The following is a 23,556-nucleotide window of genomic DNA, read 5'->3' as shown; positions in this document are numbered from 1 at the left end:
GAAGATAACAAAAAGCAAACTGACCGTGAAGTTTCACGACTTAAATCCTCTCCGTTCTTGAGATAGAGGGAATTGTGACACACGACAAATAGCCCGTAAAGTTTCGAGACTTTTGAGAAACGGGCCCCTGGCAGGAACCCATGACCCGGAGCCTGCAGCTCCCATACTGGGCCTATGTAACGGCATTTTTACAGACCGATCTATTTTTAGACTACCTTTTCCGGAAAAAACAAAGGCAGTTCCGTTTTGTGACCCTATGATGTCAGCTTAATTTCTTGTAATTGGTCATCGGGCTCCTGTGGGAGTCTCAGCGGGAAATTCAATCTAAAAATAAATCGGTCTGTGAAAACGCCGTGACACGAACACAGTAGAGTTGTAGGCTCCGGGTCATGGGTTCCTGCCCCTGGGGGTCAGAGTTTCTCTCTGTCCTTGAGTGGGCCCAATTCCATTAGTAGGGCTAACGCTCACATGGTTTACATGGGTAGAAAACCGCACTTTACAATACCTTTCAATAGTCAATTCTGTTGAAGTGCTACATGGCCAACGTTTGCAAAAACGTAACCTTCCTTTATGTGGGAATGGCCTATTTTAAATCCCAAATTTTGCACGCAAGTGGACACGAAATTCAAGACCAAACATCACAGTATTTCATGAAAGCTCCTTTAATGAGCTATATATAGCACATGCATAACGAAGTTAACTAGTGCAATCGACCCCTTGACTACAAATTCTAGATGAATCCAAGCCGCTTTCATTAAGATACTATTCTAACAAGGGTGACTAAATGGGTCCTTTGAGTCAAAAATGAAACCTTAACATAACCACCTCCAAATTTAAAGGCATTTCTGTTAATATTCCTCTCATGCAAGTTAAACTTTCGGGTTTCATAATTGCTTAATTTAGACTTCATCTGAATCATCCGGGAAAAGCCTCTCTCAAAAAATTGCAAAGAAATTTTCACGGAAACTTTCTTTCGGCCAATTTACACGGTGCGATTTTGGCGCGTTCGACAAGCTTACGACAGGTCTACGACAGGACTTACGATTGTCGCATGCGACAAAAATCGTACCGTGTAAATCGGCCCTTAGGACTCAAGTAAGTGATAAATTATGTATCAAAAGACCATCATCCACAAAATCACTTCACTTATGGAAGTTTGTCTACGAAAGTATTTGAGCACGTGCTACCCGCGTGACAAAGAACTCATAGCTCGAACTCATAATCACGTGACGTGATTGACCGGGGAGAAATTTCCCCACCTTACCCGTAACGTGAGACCACGTGACCTTTTATCTAAATCCACTAATGTATTTACATCTCTACTCCACAATAAATTAATTTCGCATAAACATTACTCGGTACCAATGAAAGCCATGTTTTCACACGTTCAAGTGGAAAGAAAGGGGGACGGGGGGGGGGGGGGGGGTGGGGTTCGCCAAGAATTCTGTAACAATAATTAACGTGCTAATCCATGACCAAATAATTGAATAGTATTCTTTTCTTTTCCACTGTGTGCGAAAACAATACTCAAATGGATTATTTCAAAAGGGGTTCAACGAAAAGACCCATCACCTATGGATGAAAAGTTACGGTTGCACAAAGAGCAATCCCCCTTGACATAATTGGAGTTTTTCATTCCTTGTTCAACGAAGGACGATCCACGGTAAAAATGAGGGACGGCTCTTTGGCTGACCGGTGAACCTGATAAATACTGCACGATGGATGAAAACAAGTGTATGAATAAATTAAATCTACATATTAATATTTGTTTTGCTACTCAAGAAGTCGTTTGCTTCAGCAACTATGGAGTTGGACGGTGCCAACAGAGCTATTAAACATTGGTGTGTTCCTTGAATATCTGTGGGATTCCGTCTCGATCACGCTCCTGTAAGAAACAGAAGTAAGTCACCAAATTACTTGCTTCGTGATACCACTTAATATCAAAACAGAGCTAAACCCATTGAAAGAGGCCAAAAACTGCATAAAACTTCTGTCGTAAGACTCTTGTTCCAGTAAATTCAGATAACATGGGGAAGTGATGGAAGAGTACTTACAGACATTCTCCCTGAGGCAGCGGAGGCCTGGGATGCGCGAGACGGGGATCCGCGGCTAGATTTGGCCGTGGCAGCCCGGGAAGCAGCCCGAGAGCCAGCAGGACTCTCGCCTCGGTTCATGGAAGCCTCGCTATCCCAGCGTTCCAACTCTTCTCGCACCAGTTTCTCCATCTGGTCTCGCTTCAGATCTTTCTCACTGCGCTCTACACGGTCACTCTGTAGAACAGAGGAAACAATAGATGAGCACACTGGAAACACTTCCGCGGTGAAAATTTTAGGAACAAACTTAAACAAGTCTAAAATGACGCAGTTTGTGTTCCAGAATCGCTGGAGAGACGAAGTTCCTGACGAACTGGTCCACTACTTTTCATCGCGGTGCCGTTAAGTGACTTCAAATACAGACTAACAGCGGTTGGCTTAGCTGCCATGGTAGGTACTTGGTGTCTCTTTTTCTATTGTTTCAATTTTTTTTAAACAAGGTATAAAACGTTCAGTAATTAAACAATTACCCTAACGCTAACCCTAATCCTAACCCTGAAGGTTTTTACCGTGTTAAGATAATTTTGTGCAACAGATAACCAGTAAATGACAAAATACACAAAGTACCTACCGTTGCCATTCATGCTGATGTCAAATCTAATCCCAAGGGAAAAGCCACGTAGAGCAGACTAGTCAATGTTGTTATGTTAACACGGCCGTCAATCTGGAGACCTTTGTGGCCCTCCCAGGGTAAGGAAAAGGGGATCCTTGTTCCCTTTAAATATTTGCTTGTGTACCTTTGTTCCCCAAATTACTTTCAAACTTGTTCCCAGCATTTTGATCCCAGAAATTGTTTTTGTTCCCTTATTCCCTAAAATCTTTTGACATCCGGTTCCCTTGTTCCCCAAAACCCCTGGGAGGGCCTCATCTTTGTATCCGAGTTCTATTAACCGACCACGCCAAGGAATGCGCGTTTCTGTACATGCTATACTATCATTAGCGCTCCGACTTCCGCGTATATTTTGTGACTGAACAATTTCTAAAAACATTTTCTCCCTGCATGCACTCACATCAGCAATGGAGTCTAGGAGTTTAGCCATGGTCTCTCGCCGCTTGAGTTTCGCCTTCTCCATCGCCTCAAGTTTCACAAGCACTGCATCAATCTTGGAGACGATGCTGCCAATAGAGTGCTCCATACGATCCACGCGGCGACTCAAGCTGAAAGAAAAAAAAAGACAGCGTTGAGTACCTACTTGATCAATTTTCTTTTCTCGGAAACTGAAAACGCCAAGAAGGTGTCAACAGCTCGATGGCCGCCACTAGCCTCACAGCTAAACAAAAAAAGAAGGATTTTATACACTCATTTATTCAGACAGGTTTGAACCACTTACACATTGAATTCCTCATAAGAGACTCCTCCTCCGCCAGCACTGGGGCGAGCAAGAGCTGAGCCCGCGCGTGCACTAAGCCCGCCAGTGGATTCCGCATCGTCATCACTATCATCACTTCCAGCGAAACTGGCAGCGCTTTTCGGGCGTGCACTCTTTGTCTCCTTGGCGCGCTCCATTTCCTCGATTTCATCATTCAGTTCAGCCTACATAAACACAGAAAACGATGGATTAACACAATTTCCTTCTTGGTTCAGTCAAAGTCAAACTTTTTTTTTTTTTTTACAACTTTATTGACCATTACACATGTTACATACAATAAGATAAATAACCGAAAAGAAATGAAATATATATGCAAAGTGATATGAACCGATGTCATTTTACCTTCTGTCCTTCCAAGTCTTCCTGCATCTTTCTCTGCTCCTCCTCGTCGAGAATTCTGTCGCCATCCAAATCATACTTGGCAAAAACTGCTTCAATTTCAGCATCTGCATGGCCACGCCTGAAGACATAAAAGAAAAGTTCACCTTAATAATTTCGATCAAACCCTAAATATCACACAGCTGAAACATTATTAAACTTTTCTTAGCGTATGTCAACATGCGGCATACACGACGGAGATGAATTGTTCAAAGCAGGGAATAAAATCACAGACTGTCGTGCCCCAAGTAGTCGTTGTGTTGCTTCAAATTCAAATTCAAGATCTCTTTAAAAAATATAACACAAAAGTCAGAGTTTTGGTGGGTGGTAATAAAAACATATTTGTTTCGCAGTTGTTTAGACATAGGAAATTGTCAAAAGGAAGCACTTCATTTCAGTTGGCAACCAAACAGAGGAGACAAAATAAAGAAAAAACCTGTTTCACTTATTTCTCTATGCGAGAATCCATCAACACACAATTGTTAATAAAACATTGAAAGGACAAACTAGCTTCTAGCAAATGTTTCTAAAATGAGAATTTATTTCCCTCTCTGGCAGCTGCCACACTTTACAACGTAAGACACCATCTCCGGGTGACACTTTCCCCCTAAAATATCGAAGAAATGACGAGTTTTTGCTCATATCCCTTAAACAGTGTTTCAAAAAGGCGCATCTTAATACTTGATACGTACGATTTAAGGTTGGCCCTCCATTCTTCGAAGTCAAGCTTGTTATCTTGGTTCACATCAGCTGTCTTGAGAGCTTTCTGAATGTCAACAATTTTTTCACGTTTGAAGGAAAGTCTATCCAACATCTTCTGATATCCCTGTTAAAAGTGAAAAAAAAAATTCTCGCATATTAGTGCAATTTGTTTGATCGTAAAACAGCGAATACAGGATACCTCATTGAAATGCAATCCAAGAGGTATTGCTCTTAGGCGAGTATCATTTCAGACTAAAAGTGCTATGTGCTGGGTTGAAGACAGTTTCACCCATAAAACCTTTGAAATGTTTAATTAACCACTTTTTGGGAAACAAATGGAGAACCACTACATGGTTGCTAGGCAAGGCATTTCTAAAAAAAAAATTGTGGTTGGGCAAAATGTATAAGACAAAACGTTATCTTGCCAAAACCTGCAGGTTCAGGTACCGACGGTTTATACTTTTTTAAAAAGCGAAATCGACCAGAAGTCAACGAGGAATCCAGAAGCTACACTAAGGCTGAAAAAGCTAAGAACCCTAGCAACCTATGTTTTTTTTTCCTTTAAAACACATCTTTTGCTTGTCAAATTGTAAGCGCAAAAGTGACCATTTCCTATCGGTTTATCTTCCAAAGCGAAAAACAAATAAATGAATATATAAACAAATAAAAGAAAAATAGAATATCCTAAGGCAGTTGCCCAAAAGGCGCGGCCTGCACGCAATTGCTACGTGCGATAAAAAAACATTTTCTCACAAAATCATTTCAAACATTCATTTAGGATTAATTATAAAAGCGTCTGGAACTGTTCGGCAACAGCGAATAAAGCGAAATGTAAACATAAAAATGTAAATATAAAAATGCCAATGGCAGTAAAAGGGTTAGTAATGTAAACGCATCTGTTTCTAATCCACAACAAAGCATGATTGGTTTTTCCACTTTAAGAGGGACATACCAAGGAGAACCTTCAGTTCTTCTTCCTGGTTTGCAAACATTTCCGTCCTTTTTTTTAGGTCTCCAAGAAATTATCAATACAAATGTGCTTCGGAAGGCCAGAGATTATTGTCAAACCATTCATATGAGGTGACTGTCTTTCGTAAGATTTCACTGACCTCATGATTAAATTAGGATGGCAAAATACCCTAAACGTTTATCTAGTGAGGTAAGTGTCATTCTTTTTTTTTTTTGGCGGAAAAAAAGGTCTTTTGGTAAATGTCATCAAGAATCTAATTTCTGTTTCTTATTTCGGGGTATGACCTGAGACGGGTGGAATGTTACCTTCTTGAAATAATCTCCAATCTCGAACTCGCTTTTCTGTGAAGCGATGTTGGACTTGACTTCAGCATAGGTGTCGTTAATGATGGCCAAAAACATATTGAGCAGAACAAAGAAAACAAAGAACACGTAGGTGATGAAGAAGATCGGACCAAGCACGCGATTGGCTGCCTCCAGAGCGTGAAAATCGAAATCTCCCAGGATGATTCGGAACAACGTGAAGCTAGGAAAAACGGATATCAATGTTAGGCTCGAAGGAAAACCAAAATGAATTTTGCAACAAGATTGGATGGACAAGCAACAAAACACGATGGACGACAGGGAAACCTCGCGCGGCACGCGTGATGGTTGCGTGAAGCGTGAAAAGAAGGCGATCTATGCTATTACTTCGCGTGGGGTTGTCAATAGCCCATTGTTGCCTGCCTCAGTTTCAAAGCGAGTCCTGGCGCACAACCATTCAAATGGAAATGAGTTGCGTATTCTTATGCAAATCAAACTCATTTCCCTTACAATAGCTGAGCACCAAGACTCACTTCGAAACCGAGACAAACAGCAACTCGGAAATGGCCCATTTACGGGAGGCGACAACGTGAGACGAACACGACACATGCGCGAGATAAGGATGTACAGTAAGTCTACTGAAAAGCCACTGGCACTCGGGGGTACTGCTAATTTGTTCTGGGAAGAAATTTTGTGAAGAATGGCAAATGCAACACTTGAAACGTTCTCAGCTTGCCACGAGAAATCATCATCAGCCGAGAAATAACCTTACTTTAGGTTTTAGGATAATCTATTGACACTTACATGGCATCCTCAAAAGTGCTGAAGTCGCGAACTTGTGTGCCAAATACCAGGTAACCCAACTGCGCATACGCAAGAAAGATGATGAAGAACATGACTGCAAAACCACCAACGTCTTTAGCACACTAGAAAATAATTATAATATGAGAACGACCGTCATTGGAGGAAACTTAAGCCTCAATGAATTAATCTTCAGAGGAACGGCAAGTGATCACTTGCACTCTACGCTAAGCAAAAAAAGTCAACGTGTGCAACTGTCAAGTCATCTCGCCTACGAGACCACTCAACTCGCCACTTAGTGCTATTCGTTCAGTAGGTGCAATAGTTGAAGACGCTGGATAATAACATTAGTGGCGAATCGTCCTGATGGCCAGACGTCCGTGCACCAGGAGAGAAACGATAAATTCGATGATTCAATGCTTTCCAATTAAGCGAAACCATTTATCACAAAACTGCATTTTCCGAGAAACAGTCAACAACATTTGCAAAAAGGGTGCTACTCTTGGTTTAAGTAATGAGTGTGGAACAGCAAAAGTAGATACATTACATTGTTCAGAGTGGCTGAAAGCTGGGTCATGGTTTTGTTGAAGCTGATATACTTGAACACCTGAAAGAAAACGAAAAGCAAATAAGATGGTAGGGAGTCGAAGACCGTGTGACGTAAGAGGAAAGGACAGAGCTCGGAAATGGCGGGAAAACGGTGACAAAAGCGATTTACAACACTGCAGAAATGGACCTCTTCAGCTTGTACGTTTTGCTTTCCCATTTCCAAGCACGTGATATTTCTGTAGGAAACAGTTTCTTTGAAATGTCGTCTTATGCACGTGCATATGTATAAATGACTTATGAAAAAACAAAAACAAAAATTCCCTTGGGAACATCACGTGGTCTGAAATGGGATAACAAAACGTACCAGGTAAAGAGGTCCATTGATGCAATGCCGGAAGTTTGAAGAGTCTATAAAGGTAGACCATCATCTGTTCCGGCTAATTTTTCTCAAATACTTCATTTCATCAACCGGGGTTAACATTTGTATCTCCTTCATAACAATATTGCAAGAGTCCAAAAAATTTGCCTTATTCTGTCCTAGCTTTACGGCAGGACAATTGTCATGGGAACTTGGTTTAATGGCCTGGCTAATCGTAAGATCGGAGGTCAGACCCCTCCAAAGGAACACTCGTTTTTCCCAAGTATCCCTGAAATCAATTCTTTGTTACAATCGGGAAAGGAACGGCATACCCCTTTACGGGCGTATGCCAAATTCTGCGACTGGGCACTGGCAACCAAACCAAGGGAAACATAAAAATAACCACTTAAAACATTGAAGAAAGGTTTGAATAAAACAGCAAATGCAAAAGGAGGAAAGGATGGGCAAAATTGAAGAAGATTAAAATAGATTGTAATTGGAGTTTTTGAAAACTCTTCAGCCTAACAGCATTTTAAAGTTGACTTCTGTTGTTTTTCACTACAATTATGTGTGCCTCGACAGACATTTTTTCGTCACAAAGCTTTGGTTTGTGCTGTTCAAAAGTAATTTCTGAGCTAATGTTAAGTTGTATAACGAGAAGAGGCGAGTAATTGGCAAAACGACACGAAATGAACTGCGGCACTGCCATGACACAGCCATTTTAATGCTGTTTAGGCATAACATGTAAATTCCTTCCAAGTGTAGCTGGGTGAGTTTTGATCATTTTATATAATTATAAAAATTATAGATAACTCACATCTTTAACAGTTATATTTCAAATCAAAGTTCCTGTGAGACGTCTCATTGATGAAATGTTGAGCATTGCGATATATATTCCACTACGACTTTTCAGACTTTAATTAGCTTTTTGATAATTCAATGGAAAATTCAAGGGCGAAGGGTAGATTCGAACCTGCGACACGTGCGCTTTGCGCTTCCGTTTCGAGCATATTCGTACACTAATTCGGCCGCCCAAACGAAACTCGAAATTTAACACTGAATGAGGCGCCCTCACTATAACTCATTGAGACTTCGTCATCAATGAGGTAAAGAGGGGGTCTGGCAGATTCAAAGTCAACTTTAACGATGTTTTAGACAGCGCAATGAACCAATCCAAATTCTTAGCAATTCCGTGTAACTTGTTCATAGCATGAGAAAAATCATGTGTGCAAGTTGCAATTGGCTTTGCTTTTCCTTATTGGTTGATAAATTGGCGCGAACTTTTTAAACCAATCACTAAGCGTAGCAATTGCAATCGCATCATTACTTTCGACAGTCTTTTCAAAACTTTTCTACCTTGATCCAGGCGAAAAACACTGCCACAGCAACCATGTTGTTGAACTGGGTCTGCCAGAAGCCAAGTGAATCAAAGTTTGCATACACGTCTGTGTTCTTCAGGAGTGACTTCAACAAGGCACTCACAGTGACTGTGCGGTACACATTGAACACAACGGCCACGTATCCCAAGAAAATCACAATAATATCAAGAACGTTCCAGAAGCTCTTGAAGTACTTGAGCCTGTGCTTCCTAATCTCGAGGATTTCTTCAATGGTGTAGTAGATAATGAAGAGAATAAAGATACCTTCGCATCCCATCACAAAGTAATCCAGGTTGGTGACATAACGGATCAATTTTACCGTACGAAAATTGAAGGAAGGAATGCATCCACCAGTAGCCGGGTATTCGAACAGGAGTCTGAGGAGAGAAATGCAAATTCGTTGATTATGGTTTATTTTGTTCCTGGTAATCCCTGGTTCAACTTCTCGGGCACACTTGTAAACAGCCAACTGGTTTGCCTTCGGCCAGTTGGGATTCTTAACAGTTGTTGTTGTTGTGTTATGTCGCTTCGTTGATTGTGTTTCGTTGGGCCTGAAAAGCCCCCATGGGGAGTGGTCAATTAAGTACCGGTATTTATTGTATTGTGTACGAGGCAACATGAGGATTTCATGTTTTTGGCCATTTTGCATATTTGAGGCGGATTTTCTCCAACTGATATAAAATCATAAAGTGAATTGCCTGATGCTGTATGCTATTAACCGAGAATGGTTACCACATTGTTGTACTTTATTTCTTCAACTTCGAAGAAAATAGCCATTCCGGTGCCACTTCAAAAATGACAAAAGAATTCAAATGTCACTTCAGCATTTTTGCTCGGTCTTTTTTTTTGGAGTCTGGACGGCACTTCCAATGTGAAATCCATCTAGATAATCCAAAGGAAACCATGGCACATTTGCTAATGAGATTAGGAAGGGCTCATATTAGTTCTCTGACTTACCTGACGATACAGAACAGGTTGATGTTGGCATTGTAAACCGTGAAGTCTATGAACACCGCCCTGGTACCACGATCCAGCCAGAGATGTTTCTGAAAGAGAATTATATTTGAAAGTTGAACGGAAACCAATGGCCCCATCCCATGCCTTGTGCTTCTAAGAAAACAGAAGGAGTCTATTGCTCATAAACATTCAGTCGGAAATGAGTCTGTACTCAACTGGTCGCAATTTTGAACCCTGTAATAATCAACACAACTGAAGGAGTCTATGGAACAAGTGGGCAATGAAGTCTGATTGCCCAATAGGCAAAATGAGCGAGAATTTCACCTTTTTTCAAGGCCTTCCAGGTGCGGTAGGTCACCCCTAAACCGGCCTAAACCGGCCATACTTCGTATTTTACTCTGACGAACGCCAGACGATTTAACTCGCAAACGGGTTAATCACTCACTGAAAAACTATGTCCCATTAATCCATATCATAATTCTGCATCACTAACAGTAATTAGAAAATAAGTGAAGAAATGGTTATCAACAAATAAAGGAAAAGTGACCCTGGGCAATTTAACCCTTTAACGCCCAATAGTGCCCCTTATAGATTTTACTCTGTCTAACGCCAGACGATTGTACTCGTCAATGGGGAACCCCACGGGGCTGAAAGGGTTAACAACAGCTAGATTCACTCAAAAACTATGTCCCCATTAATTAACCCTTTAACTCCCAATAGTGCCACTTATAGATTTTACTCTGTCTAACGCGCCAATGGGGAACCCCACGGGGCTTAAAGGGTTAAGCGATTGTCTGTTACAGACACTTGAAAATTTCAGGTGGCTCCAACAGGAAAGGAACCAATGACCTGTCCAGATGAGTGCAAGTATGAAACCCCCATTTCAAATATATACAGTCCACTCCCAATAACTGGAGCCTTTGCTAACTCAAACCAAAATCAATTTCTTCTAGATTAATCTCCCTCATACATCTACTGCAATTTTACCCTTGGTACGTCGACTGTAGCGGCCCTAGCGCACCGCTAGGCTTACAATGTCACGTTGCGTGACAACTCAGGCTCGTTTTAGTTTTTGCGCTTGCAAAATTAGTTCGGTTTTTAGTTTTAGACCGTGCGGTCCGTGTTGCAAGCCCGGAAAGGGGTAAGTGTTTCGTTTTGTCTTTCCTGTTCTCCTGTCTTAACATTCAGTTTGACAGGTGTAAGGTGTGAGCGAAGAGCTCAGCGAGACATCAAATAAACACACCTGTTCAAACCAAATGGGTCGTTTTTCACTCGGACCCGCGCCGGTACATCGATCCCTTGATAATTCCAACCTTCCGTTAACTCGAAGCAATTAAATTATTTTCATTCAGGTCATTCTCTGTATATTTTTAGCCTCAATAACTCGAACCACCTCCGTCAATACATGAAAATTTTAAACAAAAACTGTGTACTGCAACTGACTATTTCTCGAAAAAGTAAATCGCATGAACTGTGTAGCAGAAGCCCGACGTTGTTTGCTTTGAAAACCGTCTGCAAAGTCCCCAGTACCTCAACTTACATACAACTTTAATACTGTACAGGTTTCTCTTACTGATTTGCAATTGCTTTGTTTTGTTTCACATTACGTTACATTCTAATTTCTACAGAAATTTAGAAATGAACTGTTCCGTTTTCACTTGATTAAAATGTATGTCCGTCTGAATAGGAAAACAGTGAACACATTTTTTCCTCATTTCCAGTCCTTTGTTTTTAATTCCCGATAACTTGAACCTTTTTCAATTTCCCCCTAAGTTTGAGTTATCAGGAGTAAACTGTACATTCATTTCATTCATCAAAAAGTAAAATATTTAATTTAACCCATTGACCCGGCCGGCACCTAGGAGTGAGTCTTACAGTAGATTTCATAAAACTTTCACAGGCTATTTGCAAAGTTCGTTGTAAACTTCACAAGTTCACTTCAAACTTGGGAATTTCATTAAGTAACTGTCAATCAAATGGAAAACTTTGAAACGAACTTGGGAACAAGTTCATATGGAACAGACGGGGATGCTCGTCAAAAATTTTGAATTTAACCCCTAAAGGAGACCATCTGGGCGTGGCTCAAGCTTTTTGTGACCCCTTAAGGAGACTAATCTGGGCGTGGCTTAAGGAAATTTTGATCCCTAAAAACAAGTTATTCTGTGTTTCTTCGCGGAACCCTACACGAGACCTTGGCGGCTTAAAATATTGGCGCTTTGCCTGGAATACCCTAAGCGAGACAACGAGCATCCCCGTCTGGTTCATATGGAAGTCCCCCCCCCCCCTGGGGTTATTTGCTAACGGTTTGTTTTGGATTCCACTGCTGTAAATGATGGGATTGATAGATATTCACATCATTCAGAGTGATACTTCTTCATTTTGTTGTCTTCAATATTCTCTCTGCGCATAAAGATATTTGGCAATAGTTTGTTTCGGAAGTCTCAGTTTCTGTCCTATTTGAGATGGTCCTTTCCATTCTAACCAGCTTCAATAATTTCCTTCCCAACAAAACTTGGGATTGCCTTGATCCCTTGCACGGTGAAGGCACTCATTTCAACAACCGAGAGCAATGATGAAATTACTTTGCCACGTTCCCACGAAATATGAGCCGCGCAAATTACTTCCAAGTTTGTTTCAAAGTTTGCCAAATGATTGACAGTTCCGCAATGAAATTCCCAAGTTGGAAGCGAACTTTGGGAATTTATAACAAACTTCACAAACCGCCTGTCAAAAGTTCTGTGAAATCCACTGTAACAGATTACACTCGAACACCAAACAATTTTACTTGTTAATGGGGAGGAAGGTTCAGGAGTCAATAGGTTAACAACCTTCCTCCTATTCAGAATATACCAGCTCTAAGATGTGCTGCAAAGATTTCAAGAGATAATTCAAGGCTGTGCTCTAACGGCACCCGGTCGCCTGAGGCGACTAACATTTGGCTTCGGGCGAGTGAAGAGAGTTACCCGGTCGCCCGGCCGGGCACTCATACTTATTGTATTTCTAGTAGATAAGGAAGCTAAAAAATTTAATATGCTGGTGGTTATAGTTTACGAAACCTCTCAGAAAATGTTTTTTTTTTTTTAACGGAACAATCAGTTCAAAGGCCGTTCCACATGATTTCACACGTAACATAATCCGTGACTTTGCACGTAGCCGGTGGCCGCACGAATTTCGGTTCTTTCTCAAAAGATAGCATTAAATCTGGAACGTGAAGTTTGGCATCTTTTGGTTATAGTTTTAAAAAAGAGTTCTTACTTCTGCTCTGACAATGGTAAAGCGCGGCCGGCGAAGCGGTGCAATTTACTTCTGTATGAACCCGGGAATCGCAGTTTATGCAAATATAATTTTTTTACAATTTTTCGCGGCTGCGCCTGCTTGGCCAAAACATATTCTGGTTATGGTTGTTTTTCCCCAGCCTGTATATGAAACAACGAAATAAAAAAGGGAAAGATATCATGTTATTTGTTGTTGTTTTAGAATCAGAGCAATCCCGCGTTGTCTTTGGTTCGTGACAAATCATTCCGTGCCCTAAACAAATAACGATGTGACTGGCGCTTCGACCGAACAAACAGTTCATTCCACTAAACATTTTACTGATAATATAAGGAAAAAATACTTTAGTTCTGTCCTGTAGCGATGATTTTCGTCCACATCAAGATGACTTGCTAAAAGAAAACAATGATAGCTTTTGGGCCGCGGTGGTTTCATTGTTTCACGGCAGTTTTTACAAAAGCTCCACGGGAATCAAGCGGCATTGATTCATGCTTAGAAACTTTATTTAACCCAACTAACCGGTAAAAAGGTTTACCTGCATTAGACCCAAACGTTTTTACATAAACCTGCGGCAATCTTTACTTTTTCACTTTTAAACCTGAAAAACATCGGTGGCATTGCCATTTTTCTCGTCTTTCTCAACTATGGCGTGGAAAATTTGACGGGTTGATGGATGAAGATCTTGCTGCGTTGTTGATCTCAGATAATTAATTAAATAAATAATTAATTAATTCGGGCAACCAATTTGAAGGGCTGGGCACCCCAGCTGAAATGCTTGGGAGCTGGAAGGGCTCCCCAAAATTTCCCTTAGAGCACAGCCTTGTAAATACATCCATGATACTAAGACTTCCAGGAGTGAGACTGGCTACTAGTCAAATCCAAAATAAGTTTTTGCGAATCATATTTGGAGATGCACATTGCACATTGCATTTTGCAGCATACCTTGAGAACTTCAATCAAAGGTTTAGTCTTCTCTTTGGTGGCTTTGAGAAGCATGGTGAACCCTCCTCCACTATAATGGGTGATCCTTCCCCAGTGTGACCTTCCCTCTAATTCCTCCTCGGTTTGATACGTCCATCTGTAACAGAAACAGTATGTTCAACTTTTTGTCATTTGCACAAAATGCAAAGAATAATATTGAAGCCAGTTAATTGGCAATCAATGTCTCAGGTTTGTAAAAGTTTGCAAAGTTGTGGATTTTGCTGGCACTGGCAGTCTGCTTTTATTATTGATGTAAGAAGAAAACTTCACCACCAAGTTATGTTGAGCCTTTCATTGCACTTGGTGTCAAGAACACATCACAACATGTTCTGGTTCCACTAGATGCCTGGGCCAAATTAAACTGTAACATTAGGACATCCTGGATAGAATCAAGTTTTAGGACTTACGCAGATCCATTCTTCAAGCCAAAGGGACTTTGGTCCTCAGCCTCTGGGGAGTATGGTGCATAGCAGTCTTTGATGACACTCTTGAAGTCATCATGGACTCTTTAAAATGAAACACACAAGCAACACAAATGATTTCAGTGAAAAATGTCAACTTGAGGAGGATGACTAGTATCATGTGACCACAAGTGTCAGCTAAGAAATTTGACTTACGTGCAGGAATCATTCTTGACTCGTAATTGCCTGATGCGTGGCCGTCCCAGAATTTTGTTTTCAAAGTAGATGAAACCCAGGTCTTCTTCTTTTACCTTATCTTCATTGTAATACTTCTCCCAGTACAAGCCATCAGTGAGTGGGCCATTTAAATACTGAAATATTACATAATAGAACTTGCAATAAGTTATTTAAACTGTTAAAGGGGAAATAGGGACTGCACGAGGATTTTTTTAACCCAAAGTCCTTACTTTTAATTACAATGTAACAGTTGTTTTGGCCATTATTAAAAAACAAGAGGCTATGGGTTCACAGTATTTCAGTGTTCTCTTACGTTACAGTATCTTGGTCAATACCCAGTTTCAATTCTGTAGTCTGAAGTTTTACGTTCACATTCAGTGAATCAATGACATGATTAAGTGATTATTTTACTCATCAATGTGGGTGGTCAATAATGACCCTGTGTAAAGTTCAATTTCATATTTTAATTGCACCTTAAATTTAAATCCATTAATATTGGGAATCACTTGATTCCCTCTGCAGTTCCAAATATAAAGCTTTGCGATTAAGGAGAAGAAACATGATCCTAAACTTGGTGACACAGGAATTTCACGAAAGGTGACCTGAATAATTTGCAAAACTTTGACAGCAACACACCACGACACTTAATGCTAACCCTCCATAGGCTACCAACAGTTAAAAACGGAGTCAGTGGAGGTAGTAACCACTGAGTTAACTGACAAACAGAGAATTTGTAGCCACGGCAAAATTTGCCAACAAATTTGTCCACAACTTTTAGAGTGACATAAACAACTAAAATTGCAAAAAGGCAACATGGCTAGCCCCTTTGGACTGTTTCACACTTGGGGCAGATATGTACAGAAATGTACACAAGTAGACACAATACAATTATAGTGTCAAGAAGTGTTCTCTTGCTCCTCTCCCGACCTTTAACATCACTCGTGGGGGCTGGACAATCTGCGAGCCAGCGAGTCATGCAAGCCATGCAAGTCTTTCAATTACGTCTAAGCACCCATTTCATTGAAATAGCACCAGTTAATAAACAGTATTTAAGTCTAAGCACCCATTTTAAAACAGTTAGCCTTCAATAACAGTGTGACTCGCATGGCGCGCATGATTTGCAGCCATGGCTTGCATGGCTTGCATGGGTCGTTGGCTCGCACATTGTCCTTACTCTCACTCGTGTCTGGGAGTGTCACTAAGAGTCCAACTCCAGTTCTCAAATAAAGACGAACAGCTGCATTTCCCCTGCCAAAACTTAGCACTAATCCTTATTTAGCTTGCTAGGAATAAGTAGCAAATGCTTAGACTTAAAAAGAACACTTGGTCTTAGATACCAAAATTGGGTATGCATATCTAATTACATTCATTTATGAATATAAGTGCATCTGGAAGGTTAGACTGAGTGTGGAACAAATTTCTTGTCTCGGAAATAACGAGGTGACAGAGCTAAGCCTTCCTTACCATCCAGAACTCTTTCATTGTTGTGATGTCCTTGAAGGTATTTCTGTTTTTCATTGTGGTTTCCACAAACAAGTCTGTGTGAACAAATATTTTAAATTTGCTTACACATGATTATTACATAAAAATCAAATCAAAGTTAAAGCAAAAGCAATACTCACCTCTCATAACTTTGGTATAGTAGTACATAGTCGAGTTTGTCATTCCAAATGTTACTGTAAAAACGAAGTATAATAAACAAGTACAGTAAGTGCAGATACTGCCCACTTATTGATTGTTGGACATGCAAGACAGTGTTTGGATCTGACCAAACTGAATGTTGCACTCTTAATAATAATAATAATAATAATAATAATAATAATAATAATAATAATAATAATAATAATAATAATAATACTAATAATAATAATAATAATAATGATGATGATGATGATGATAGTAATAATGATAATAATAAACTTTATTATAATGGAGGGGATGTTTTTGACTGGTTAACCCATTCACTCCACTGAGGTGCCCCAGAACACCCCTGAGAGGAAAACCTCTCACAGAAGAAGAGTAGAGATCCAACAATGACACCGAGTCTGGGAATCAAACCCACGTAACACTGGTGGGAGGCGAATGCTCTCACCACTGTGCCACCGCTGCTCGACCTGTTGGTCATATTTATCAGAGGTGATGACAGTGCCAGTTGGCTTTGTTTGTTTGGCTCGATTACCAGCTGCTGTTTCAGGAAATGAGCCAGTGCTCACTCCCGAAATCATGGCTAGACGCGGGAGGTGAGCCAATGTTTAATCTCTGCCAATCAGAAGCTTGCCTGCACAAATCGGTCTGGCATAGATTATATTTTTTGGCTGCAAAGGTATTTTTTGACCTGGCCTGTTCAAGGTTTACAGTGCTTTTAAGTAGGAAACATCCAAGATTTCAACAACTAAAAGTGTTCGAGACGCTGGAGAATGGAGATTGTGTCGTTTTCTACTGCCTGATGAGTTCGGAAACTTCACTGATTTTCCAGTTGGCATCAAGGTCAAAATATGGCTTTCAAATCCATTGCTATTGCAATTTCTCCTCAGACTTTGCTAATGTAAGAGCAAGTAAAATTCCTCAAGATCAATTGAAATTACTGCTGAATTTATTGGTGGCAAAACGAGGGGGGTGCTGAGGTCGACTGAGAGCTGAAACAGCCAAAGACTTGGTTGATGATTTGCCGGTTGAATTCAAACTCACACTGATCATTTAACCACAAATTCAAGCTCGTATCATCTGGAAACTTCCCACAGACATTTTAAGCACTGCTATGTAATTACTATTTGTTAAAATCAGTGTTTTGGGATGTCTAATGCTATTTCCCCGCAACTATTAACTTCGCATGAATTATATTTGAATTGACATGACAGACACAGCCTATCGCTCATGTGTCTAGCTGTCTCTTCTCGGAGAGGATACCCGAACTCGAGTGAACGGCAGATATCGAGCCTAGCTACAGTTTCTGTGTTGCTAGTTGTATTTTGTCTTGGTGTCTGTAACTGAATGAGGCTCTACCAGGGTAAATTCTGACAAGCAACATCGCCTAAAAAGTGTACCACGACACACAACATCCTTTCTTTAAATTTCTTTAAATTTCCAACAGCAATGTGACAAACAACACTGGAATTCCACCCCCTCCCCCCCAATCCTTTTCCCTGGCAGGGCTTCCTGGAGGATGTTTTTGAAGGGTGGGGTTTATAGCCTGCATTGGTGGAGTTTCTGTTGTCCTTTCCCCCTGCCTTCCTGAAGCTTTGCCGATTTAAATCACAGGCACTCTACAAAAACAGAACCGTGAACTGCCAGCTACATAGCATAGGGTGGGGCTTTCATTGGTCTAGCTCTCTCCCTGCAACCATCACTAATTCGGCAATGTTGAAACAGGCAAGGTCCTGAGCCTGATCTGCCAACACATCTCCCTGCAGCACTATGAGATGCAAACCCCTCCATTTTGACAACATGAGATGGAGAGATAATTATCAGTTGTCAGAACAACAACTTTCTCTTCCTCCAGTCCTTTTTGCACCAATGATTTTATTCAGGGATGACAGTCTGTGGAACATACATGGGCAGGGGGATTGCAATGGTTGGTCTACCATAAGCAAAGCCTTTTTTATCAAAAATTTGGGTACATCCATCCACTAATGGGCAAGGCAGTTGATTGAAACTTCAATCATTAACTTGCATATTTTTATTACATTTATGTTAATGTTATTTAGTAATACATTTATCTGAATGTTTTTCAGAATGAATTTAAAACATTCTACTTCACAAGATTACGTGTTGTATGACATGCGTACTTTCAAACTTGTCTGCTGTAAATGTCGTAGGATTAATACTTTAGTTAGATGTTCTTGTTAATTTTTTTTTTTTTTTGATTTTTTTTTAAATAGAAATTACCAGCGGGGAGGGATTGGTGTAGTTAGTTTTTATGTACATTGTATGGGTTGGGTTGGGTGGGTGATACACCTTGAAGGGAACTTAATGTTCTATTGTGTTGTCACCTGCCTTTGTTGGCAAATTGGTTAAATAAAAATAAAAATAAAATAAAATAACACTCACAGATGCAGAGGATAGTGATAAACACCAAATAGATTATCAGTTCTCGCAAAGTGGTCTTCACATGTGACTCTGGATCAGAGTCAGTGTCCTCTGTCTGACGTGTCCTCCACAGACCTACCAACGAACGAAAACATCATGACTGTTAAAATATCATTGAAGCACACAGTATATTTTAGTTTGACCTGACATTCTAGGCATTGAACTACACAAATTATAAGCATGGAAAACGGAATAGCCCCTGCCTGACAGACTTAAATTTACATTGTTTGAAACTGGTAGCTTTCAGTATCTTGGAAAACAAAAGGATGTCAATAATACAAATTACTGTAATCCACTTAATCTTCTCAGGTTCCAAAAGAATGAATTTAGTCATTAGAATCCTGTAATATACTATCAGAGATTCCAACCCTGTCAACTTAAAGAAAAAAAGAGGTTTTAGGAGCGGCATAACCACGCCCACAAGTGCTGCAGGCGCAACTCCCTAGGGGAGTCTGGGGCATGCTCCCCCCAGGAAAATTTTTAAGAAATATGCCTCTAAGATTCCATTTCCTGCATTTTGTGATCACAGTCAACAGAAAATAGTGGAGTTTTTAACAGGCTCCTTGGTCCCACAAATGAACGCAAACCTTGTAAAAAGTCGAGGCAATACAGTGTGTCCAAAATTACCGAAGGCTCACGCTACAATGCCAAAAGGGTAAAAATGGCTAAGAAACCACAGAAAAACAGCAAAGAATCATGCTAAAAAGACTGATTAAACAAAGAAAACATTATCTTTCTTTGGACAGGAAGGGTTTCAAAAACCAGGAAAATATTAAGCAAAAACAGGAGGCCGGAAATCTTTGGCAAAAACGGGGGTTTCCGGCCATAACTGGAGGGCTAGAATCTCTGTACTATCCAAAAATATTCATATTTTGCTTTAATGGAGACTATACAAAAATAAAAAATATACAAGAGCAAACGAGAAAAAATGTGTTCAGAGGAATACATCAGGTATCCCATTTGCTTTTTGACATTTTTGAAAATACAGTGACAGCTGACAATTGCGTAAGCATGCTTAAATAAATAAAACAGCAAACTATTATTTTTACGTTTCATCATCACAACACCGCGGCGCTCTTAATCTTTTTTTTCCTCGGTTTCTCAGACATTTAATACATGTTCTTATTTTTTTGTTTCAAAACACAAAAAAATCATCTAAAATGCCACAATGGCCCGTATGAATCAGACCGACCACAAATTAAGCTGCAAAATATCTTTGTTCCCAGTGACAAAGGAAAAAGTATATATTTATCGTACTCCCTCGCCGGCCATTCAAACAACTTCGCAATTAGTAATAAAATATGTAAATGAAAGCGGATCCTCCATCAGTTTAAAACTGTTTTAGTGTGCAGTATTTTAAACAACGCCAGACAAATTAGAGAATCTAAACGGCGTCCTTAATTAATTCGTCGCTAGTGCGAAAACGAGAACTATTCTAAGCGTCTCGATGGGGGCATAATGGCGCAAAATTTGACCACCAACAAACAGTTGGGTTAAAAATATAGATTTTCTTCCAAGTAAGACCCTATATCTTCACTCAATCACACCAATGCAGCTTGCAAAAATATATATTCCAGTTGGCTGAAAAGACTCGTATTCTTAACAAACTCCGCGGCGAATAAAATTGCGTAAATAATTTACCCAGGAGAAAAGTTGCCGCTGAAACAACAAAATAAACCCGGTTCTCGATTCTTCCCAGAATGTGTGTCGATCAAGTTTCTTCTTCACAAAAATGAAGGTCATGATGTCAACATTTCTAATCTGTAAAAGCAGTTTAGAAAATTCTCTCGATTGAGCTTCCTTCATTGATCAGAAAACCGATTGCTTCTATCTAGCTTAAAATTTTAGTGTTAATACAAAAAATCCCTCTCCTTCGAAGACAAAACACCTGCCCTCGAAATTCATTAAATTTTAACATACTGCCAAACCGAATGTGCGGTTAAATAACTTACAATCAGGTTCTTTCGAAAGTGAAAAAGACCAAAAAACATGACAAACTGTAATAAATTGGAAACCAAGAAAATAAGTGCTGATAAATATTACGAGAAAAATATACTACCTTAAAAAAATAACGTGTATCTAAAATCGACTTAAATATTTACAGCTGTAACCCAAGAATCAATGCAAAACAACAACTTCTCTGTTGCTAGTTAAAAACGGTGAAACTGCTTTTTTCGCTTTAGGTTTTGTTCTGCGATCGATTCTGACGTTACAACTGAAGAAATAATACATATAATTGTTCTCAATTTGTAACATACGACGAGGAATTGATGCGTGAAAAAGTACGATCCATACCAAGCATTATGATCTGGGAACCACTACCAAGAGTTATAGTTAAGGCCTTGATTAAAACTAATATGTTCTCACCCCGAAGGATCCTTTTGAAACGCGTCCAGCAACCAACGGGTACGTTCTTCGTTCCCGGAGCGCGTACGTCCGTAGGAACTCGCGTTTGGTGGTTGACTGGTTCTCGTTCCATGGCGGAGGGCAGATCGACAGCAGCTGATGCTGGAGCTCGCGGAGAAAAATCTATTTCATCATGTCCTCCGCTAAGTATATCGTCGGTCCAGGCATTTCGTGAATGTGCAGAAGAAGGACGACTCTTTTCGTGCATTTCCAATTCGTCATTGAGATTTGTGCCAAGACTTGCTTGAGAACCAATGCCGCCTCTGTTACGGCGCTTTGCCGATCCACTCATTATGACGATGTTACAACCTTTTTGATTCAGAGAGGCGAAACGTTAGTCCAACAATCGCAATGTTACTGATGCAGTTTTCAAACTATTGCGTTTTTGTCTCCAACTTGTCCTAAATGCAGGTCATTCAAGCAGGATTCAAAATGTGTGTGCGATAGTAGTCATAAATTTTTCACGTCACGCGCAAATGAAACAGAATGTGCCAATCATCTGTGCGTCAAATTAAAGTCTCCATAACAACATTTAACAAGGAAAACGTTCGTATCTGGGAATGCAAAAATATTGCGGTTTCTGTGAAAACTTCGATTACGTCTTCAACTCCTCATTTGCAAAACCAAACAGCACGATTTTCTAGTTTTCTTTCATTGTGAACGGTGAATGTGGAATATAATTCTTTTTAACAGGGATATTATCTGATTAAATGAAAAAGACATGTCTTCCAGAAAACTTGCTCTCATTGTTTTTCTTCAGTTTAAATTTTGGTCGTAATAACCTTTAAAACGTATACAGAAGTAGGTTTAGAAACTTACCTGTGTTGAAACAATAAAACAAGATGGAGTGTCTTTGCAAATGAAATAAAAATTGAATCGATCGTGGTTTCTTTTTTGACGAACTTCACCTTCTCACAATAACGGATGGCAAAACTGAATCCTTATCGCTGATCATGAATATTTTATGAAAGCTTCGGGGAAGACCGAAGTTTATTGGTTATTCCTTTTCCTTTTCCTTTACGTTTCTATAACGCTCACGAACTCATCCTTTTTAAAAAGTAGAATAGTGCTTACTTAGAGCGAAATTTATTTCGCAAAAATTTAACAATTTTACGACTTGTAATTTACCATTACGCAATTCCCAGTTTTTTTCAGCAGCCTAATATTTTATCCAAATTTTACCAGTATAAGCGACAAATTTCATGTTTGCCGTTGCAAAGTATATTTTAAATTAGTAAACCGTTATCTACAGCGCACGATTACTTTTTTTTTGTTTAAAAAACTTGTCTGTGCCCGATTCTCGTACATACTTACCGGAAAGATATAGATTTCAAGAATTGGCGGTAGAGAACTCACTAAGGCGTGCGGGAAAATATTTCAGAAAATCATACCTAGAGATCATTTCGTTTTCGCTTTTATCCAGGCCACTTACCCAACTAGTAAAACGGTTCCCCTAAACGGAGTTGAGACACTTCAACCAAGCGAAAACCCTAAAAAACTCGACCAGGGAAACTCTGTTTTGGGTTGATAAAAGCTTATTGGATAAATGACAGCTTTACGGAGATATTTGTTTAGCACAATATTGACAATTAGGCAACGCTGGCAAATAGAAAAGTAAATTGCTTTCTCGGTGTCAAATTGCTCCAATTGCTTACTTATGCATAAATTACTTCACTTTTCCCAACCCGTTAAATTTTCATGGAGAGTTCCCTTTCTTTGTGATTCCATTTTATTTTTACGTATTTCTTTTAATTGCGATACTTCGTGTCCGGTAACATAAAACATCTTTGAAAGGTTTCTTTATCTAGAATTTTCCGCGAAATCTTCATGGCGTTTTCTCCAAAACACCTGCTGTGTAAAAATTTGACACGTCTTTCTCCTTCATTTTCAAGGTTCTCAGAAGCCGAACGGGTGGAATGCTCCTCGAGAATATGTCTGAGCCTCGGGCGAGAATGTGTGTGATTCCATCCAAGAAGAACTCTGCCATAGCTCAGTTTTGATGGTCATTTTTTTAGCATTGTTGGTTTTAAGAATAAATTAAACAGATGGGACAGCTACAATTATCCTTGAAACTTGAAAATAAACAGTATCTTGAAAATGAATCCTTATCAGCTATAACCAGACTCCGTTAAACTGAGATGAATTGTGAAATGAAAAACCTATGTTGGACTAAATCGCACTCTATAGAATCCCAAACCTCGGGGTGACAGGAAAAGAACTCTGTCAATAAGAAAAAATATATATCATATTCAGTTTCCGGTGATGTATATAGTTATGCTCAGGCCGCTGAGCATGTGGTTTAAAAAAGTCCTC

At 39.8% G+C, this 23,556-nt stretch overlaps 1 protein-coding gene across 1 annotated transcript; it reads right to left on the bottom strand.

Moving 5' to 3' along the window:
* Positions 1 to 646: 646 nt before the first annotated feature.
* Positions 647 to 22,811, bottom strand: LOC138015285 (polycystin-2-like protein 1). The gene is made up of 19 exons (XM_068862270.1): positions 22,676 to 22,811; positions 21,205 to 21,552; positions 18,799 to 18,912; positions 16,374 to 16,427; positions 16,216 to 16,289; positions 14,731 to 14,885; positions 14,521 to 14,619; positions 14,075 to 14,210; positions 9,860 to 9,948; positions 8,880 to 9,279; positions 7,164 to 7,223; positions 6,620 to 6,741; positions 5,819 to 6,038; positions 4,534 to 4,667; positions 3,806 to 3,923; positions 3,425 to 3,627; positions 3,104 to 3,251; positions 2,055 to 2,270; positions 647 to 1,885 (listed from the first exon to the last, which is right to left on the bottom strand). Exons 2-19 carry the CDS (start codon positions 21,533 to 21,535, stop codon positions 1,832 to 1,834), a joined length of 2,727 nt encoding a protein of 908 aa, XP_068718371.1. The 5' UTR covers positions 21,536 to 21,552; positions 22,676 to 22,811; the 3' UTR covers positions 647 to 1,831.
* Between the last annotated feature and the right edge of the window lie 745 nt (positions 22,812 to 23,556).

The sequence above is a fragment of the Montipora capricornis genome, chromosome 9 (assembly GCF_036669925.1).
Source record: "Montipora capricornis isolate CH-2021 chromosome 9, ASM3666992v2, whole genome shotgun sequence".
Classification (NCBI taxonomy): domain Eukaryota; kingdom Metazoa; phylum Cnidaria; class Anthozoa; order Scleractinia; family Acroporidae; genus Montipora; species Montipora capricornis.
The sequence above is the reverse complement of the archived record's forward strand: the minus strand, read 5'-3'. Positions and strand labels throughout refer to the sequence as shown.

Excerpts from the sequence above, each read along its gene's own strand:
- LOC138015285 (XM_068862270.1), bottom strand. The coding sequence starts at position 21,535 with ATGAGTGGATCGGCAAAGCGCCGTAACAGAGGCGGCATTGGTTCTCAA. Across the intron at positions 16,428-18,798 it reads TATCACTATCCTCTGCATCT|TAACATTTGGAATGACAAAC; the intron begins GTGAGTGTTATT and ends TCGTTTTTACAG. Across the intron at positions 6,039-6,619 it reads AGCACTTTTGAGGATGCCAT|CTTCACGTTGTTCCGAATCA; the intron begins GTAAGTGTCAAT and ends CGTTTTTCCTAG.